At 36.7% G+C, this 6,000-nt stretch overlaps 1 protein-coding gene across 1 annotated transcript in view; it reads left to right on the forward strand.

Annotated features, from left to right (window-relative positions):
* Positions 1-3,659, forward strand: part of LOC119653216 (headcase protein) — a 109,544-nt gene extending 105,885 nt beyond the window's left edge. Inside the window, exons 4-6 of the mRNA XM_038057788.1 lie at positions 923-1,008; positions 1,078-1,177; positions 3,460-3,659. Of these exons, the coding sequence (XP_037913716.1) occupies positions 923-1,008; positions 1,078-1,177; positions 3,460-3,630 (357 nt within the window). The 3' untranslated portion in view covers positions 3,631-3,659. The remainder of the gene's footprint in view (positions 1-922; positions 1,009-1,077; positions 1,178-3,459) is intronic.
* The last annotated feature ends 2,341 nt before the right edge of the window (positions 3,660-6,000 follow it).

Genomic DNA, 6,000 nt, shown 5'->3' on the forward strand with positions numbered 1-6,000 from the left:
CTATATGACAGATTGTGCGCATCATTTAGGCAACCAGAAAAGAGCTTAAAAAGCAAAATATGACTGGAAGGACAATTTTATATTACTGGGATATCATAATTAAGTTTAAAAAAAATATGAACCATAATATTACGATTTCAAACGCCTTTTTCTCTAAACGCAAACATCGAAATTGGCGAGCAGAGAGTTTGCATCCAGTCGACATATAATTTTAATAATCACATAACACATAATTTTAATAATCGATAAACAGATTTTTTAAATAAAAAATTAAGGTCAACTGTTCTCTTTGAAAAAGCGACTCTTTTGGGGGTTCCAGATAGAACCCCCTAAGAATTTTAGTTAATCTACAGCTATAATCTAGTGTACTTCACTAGCTACACATATGTAGTAAAAAAAAATTGATTATGCTTTCAGATTATGATCCAAAGGATTTCTTTTATTGGGTGCGGAGGACTTCCTCAAAATCTTTTGTTTATGCGGTCCTACAGCCACCATTTTGTAAAATTGTCTATAACAAATGTTTTTCTTATTCCTGAAGAGTTGCTCAATCAATTAGTATATTATTATACTTATGTGTTATACTTTAAAAATGTGTTGACACAAAAATCCTGAAAACCCCTTTTTTGTGCGCTCCAAATATATATAACCCTTTAAAGCGCAATCATATTTTGATTTTCATTTCGTTGCATATTTTTTATGTAAGCTCTTTCAACTTATTAAGAAGAAAGAAAACAATATCTGGTTGCTTCAAAACACTCAAATTATGTCCCATATTTTCATATCTGAAATAAGCACCTTTTGTTGGGTAGCAAATCAATCCCTTTCCATCTTTATTTTCTTAGGCTATTTGACCATGATTCGGTTACTGTTCAATAGAATCCAAGTTATTTAATTATTCTTTTTCGTTTCACATATCTAGGTGAAATACGATGAACACACTCAATACCTGACTGCTGTCTGCATGGGATGCCTCGATGGAGGTGCAAATCGAGCAGTTTTTTGCAGGTAAGATAAGCTCGAGCTAAAGTAAACATTGAAAGCAAATTAAACTGACATTTATATTCTACTATTTAGATTTTGTGGAGTAAAATGGAATGGTTCCTCGTTGGTTTTGGGTACCATGTACTCCTACGATATTTTTGCCGCTATGCCATGTTGCACTGAGAGACTGAAGGTGAGTAGATTTACTTAAAGCAGGTATTATGTTATCATGACTTGTAGGCGCTGGAAATGTAGTGAGAAATAACAAGTTTATTGCATGTTTCGGTAAAATTTAGGTGATATAATTGAATGCAAATTCTAAATCAAATTTATGTGTCATGTATGTTTATGATAATTATTTAGATGTTAATATAGTTGAGCAAAATGTAGTTGAAATCAAGGAGCGCGCCCACCAAGTCGACACGGCAAATTTGTCTAACACATATTGGCGATGACGCAACGGAAAAATTTTCCTTGGTAGATTTGCAAGATATACATATCGAAAACACTATTGTTAGGTTGAGTCTGGTCTAGACAAATGCCTTTGTTTGCCTCAGGTAACAGAGAGACAAATGTATCGCGCAAACCTCTGTGCCTGTGTTATAAAAATTTCTGCGTCTGGCGCAGACAAACAGAAAATTGTCTGCATTTATCAGGTTGTCCACAAAGTTTTCGCACAAATATTAATGTGACAATTAAAAAGCAATTAGCAGACAAACCAAAACAGCAGGTACAACATGTGATATCCCAATGGAAAGGTCAGAGTCCTAACTATAAAATGCATGGTAAATTATCCTTGAAGGAAGTATTGTGAAGGATATTCAAGGATAAACATGGAATTCGACAAAGTACATTTTCGTCATTGCATTTTGTACGAGTTTCAAATGGGGACGAAGGTGCCGAAGGCGATTGAAAATTTGTCGAAGGTATTCGGTGAAGGAAAGGTAAAGCGCAGGACAGTTTACGATTGGTTCGAAAAATTCTACAGCGGAGACCTGACACTTGAAGATGAACCTCGCTCAGGAAGACCCTATACGATTGACGACGATATCCTGCGCAACAAACTGGAAGCGAATCCTTTTCTTTCGACACGTGTGCTTGCAGAGGATCTCGGTGTATCAAAATCAGGAGTAGCAGTAGCCATTACGCGTCTTGGATATGTTTTGAAGAGCACAAAGTGGGTACCGCACGAACTGACTGAGCGAAATCTGGCCGATAGAGTGAGAATTTGCTCCGCTAACCTTTTACGGAACGAAAACGACCCTTTTTTGAATCGATTGGTAACTGGCGATGAGAAATGGATTGTGTACGAAAACGTAGCGAAGAAACGAGCCTACACTTATCGAGATCAACCGGGTCCATCGGTAGCAAAGCCGTCTATTCATCAGCAGAAGCGAATGCTCAGTATATGGTGGGACGTTCGTGGCCCCATACACTACGAGCTTTTGGGACCAAACGAGACCATTACCGCCGATAAGTACTGCGAGCAGCTCGACAGATTAAACACCCAGCTACGTTCGAAACGACCAGCATTGGTCAACAGGCGAAATATTGTCTTTCATCATGATAACGCCCGGCCGCATACATCTTTAACTACTCAGCGAAAATTGAGTGAGCTTGGCTGGGAAGTTTTGAGTCATCCTGCGTATAGTCCCGACCTTGCTCCTTCTGATTACCATTTGTTCAGGTCCCCCCAACATTTTCTGGATGGTAAAAAAATGACTTCTGAAGCTGACCTCCAAAGTGCACTTCGCACGTACTTTGAGGGGAAGGGGGAAGAGTTTTATAGAGGGGGGATTTTGAAGTTGCCCGATAGATGGAGGGAAGTCGTATCTAATGGAGGCAATTATATATTAGATTAAATAATTAAAGGTTTTTATAAACTTATCTGCTGAATTTTGTCTTTGATTTGTGCGAAAACTTTGTGGACAACCTGATAGTTCAGACGAAGTCAGACAGATGTCTGCATCTTATTTGGCCATTGCCACTCACACAGTACATACATTTAAGCGCAGGATTAGATATTGTTACCTACAAGTGCATATGCGTATGTATGTATGTTTCTGGATTGAAAACGCTCCAGCTCCAGCTGCTCCAATTCTGTATACTTGGCTGCATACATACTGTATGTGTGTGTGCTATCATCGGTCGTGTCCAATCCCACAGAACGCTCTTTTTCAATTACATTTATAGTCCTAATAGGAAAATTTCGGAGCATCATTTATGTCAAATTTTCTTATTGGGACTATGAATGTAGTTGTATAAATGTAAAAGAATATACTTTTTTCCCAAATTTGCATGTTTAGTAGCGTGGTTTATATAGAGTAAAGATTCTGCCAATCTGTATTCAAAGTAAGAACGGAAGAGACTAACGTTCATAAGTATACTTTAACTTTGATGCGATGCACTCTTTGCAATTAAAACAATTTCAGAAAATTGAATATACTAGGTGTTAATAATTGTCTCTATTCTTAGTGCAACACATGCTTCAAATTACTACTGCATCCCCATCAACGATTGAATTTCTTCAGCGACTATAGTCATGTTGTAACTTGCCCATATTGCACAACTCAGGATGCTCATTTCGTGAAGCCCTTATCATATTGCTTCACAAAACAATTAATGAAAGTGGGGCAGCTGCCATAACATGAGGATTTGTTGGGATCTCTTAAGCAGTCGACATCTATCAAAGCTTCTGCGTTGCCAACAACGACACCGAATGGACTCTCCATGCATTATATTGCTACGTCGAACAATTTACTTCAACAAAAGGGTACTTCAAATGGATTCCCTCAACAGCAGGTAAGAGATATTCATCCGGAGGATACGGTGTTAAATGCTGCTCCACTTTTGAATTCGTCAATCGAGAGTAACATCATAAATACACTCATCCACGAACTTAGTTCAATGAAGGCAACGAGCAATAGTGGAGGTTTCGATCTATTCGGAGATTCCAACATTAGTACTATTAGCAACTTAAGTAATGTAAATTTGTCAAACAAAAAACAGCCTCCACCTATGTCATCCTTATGGGCGTGCTCGCCTCAAAGTCCCAGTTCCTCTTCTTCACTCCTTACCCAATATCATAGTGCAAGCAGTCATAGCAACAGCAAAGAGTCCCTCTGGGGACCCTCAAATCAATCTTCACCGACAGCAAATAATAATCTCAGGGAAACATTTTATTTAGCGAATACATCATCAAATAATTCAATATCGTCGCAAGTTGCGAGCAATCTCTGGGAGAGCCCAGTGGCAAAAATGTCTCAGGCAGTGGCGATCACTGACAGTCGAGAAGCTATTGGTTCAATTTGGCAATCGCCGATTCCTCAAGCCCAATCCTCGCCAGTGTCAACGTCCGCTTCAATTGCGGGACAATTGTGTAATAATTCCGCTACCATCGGCAAGTTCGGTAATTTATGGGCATCCGCGAAGCTAGTTACGAAACAGCCGCAACAACAGGATTTGATTCGTTCGCATGATATTCTTAGTGATCTCTGGTGTGCTAATGGCCAAATTGATTCAGCAGCAAATACAAACTGCTGTGTGCCAACGAATAAAAAGGACTCAATCGGTTCTTTATGGGGATCTTCAACCATGCCTATGTCAACAACGTTATCCACTGTCGACGCATTTCCTAACAATAATATAAATGCAATGAACTTTAAGTTGAGTAACGATAAAATATCCAACAATAACACTAAGAGTCATTCGAATATTAATTTGGGTTTAAGAGAGGAAGAAGGTGTTCTGGTCCCAACAATACCGGTATCTTCTGCCACATCATCGTCGTGCTTGGCTCTACTTTCTGATGAATTTACAAACTATTTGAACATGATAAATTAGCTAATTTTATTTACATTTTTTTCTACCATTATATACATAATTTTATTTTATAGAGATTCTTTTCGTTTATCCTGAATATCATAAAAGACCAAACCATGAACTCTACAGTTTTTGTCGTTGAAATTGATTTCGCATACCTTTAGAATTATCCTCTGATTTTCCTGAAAAACATGCTTAAGATCTCAGCGGAAAGTAGGAAGAATGAAACTTTTCGGGGCAATGCACACTCACGGAATAGACATATGAAGAAAATACATACATAAATTTAATTACTATTTTCTGCTGAAATCGATGTGTTTTTCGTTCTGAAATTTTCTGTCTTCAAAATGGAATATATTAGATTTCGTTTATATTGTTTTTTTTCATGTTATTATAAACTGTTTTGAAAGTTTTGATTTCTTATATGTGGTTTTTATATATATAATACTAGTTAATTTATTTTTTAATGAAACTTCCATATCCTGAATTATAATATTGTTAATCACCAATTATAGGTTGCTTTTATTTAGAAGAAAAATAATATTTAGTGAATGTGATGAAGAACACATATATCTAATACTCTTTTCCCTACATAGGACAATTTTCGTAAAATCCACAAAAATCAGTCTCATGTATTTATTTAATTTATTATTCCTCACACAATGTTTTTTTTTTGCATTAAATTGTCTTTTCATTATCCTTATTAAATATTCCGCATAGAATGGTGGATGCTTCGTTTTTTACTCATCGCAACTTTTATTGCGGATGAAATACTTGAGAATTTATTTTGTTGTTCCAATGTACATAATAATTGACATAATAATAAGCTAGATTTACCCTCAAGGTTACACTATCTTCTAGAATAAGCCTAAGGAGACACCCGAAGAGAAACTGTGGTACTTTGGTTTTTAGTGGAGTGAAAGATGACACAAGGCAACTTGACTAATGCTTGCAAGGATTAGCAAGAAATCTCTCCCTTGATGGTTTACTGAGGGTTGAAACAAATTTCTTCCAAATGCTGAATTTACTTTGAAGGACAATCTCTCATATATTTGTTCAATTGAATTTCGATAACGAAGAGAATATATTCTTGGTATTGGATTGTTGTTCACAAGTTTAAAAGGATGAGATTTAAAACCTGATTTATGGACATAGTGAAAACCTTACCATATTGAACGTGAAGTGAGAAAATGC

This window comes from Hermetia illucens, chromosome 3 (assembly GCF_905115235.1).
Source record: "Hermetia illucens chromosome 3, iHerIll2.2.curated.20191125, whole genome shotgun sequence".
NCBI classification, from domain to species: Eukaryota; Metazoa; Arthropoda; class Insecta; order Diptera; family Stratiomyidae; genus Hermetia; species Hermetia illucens.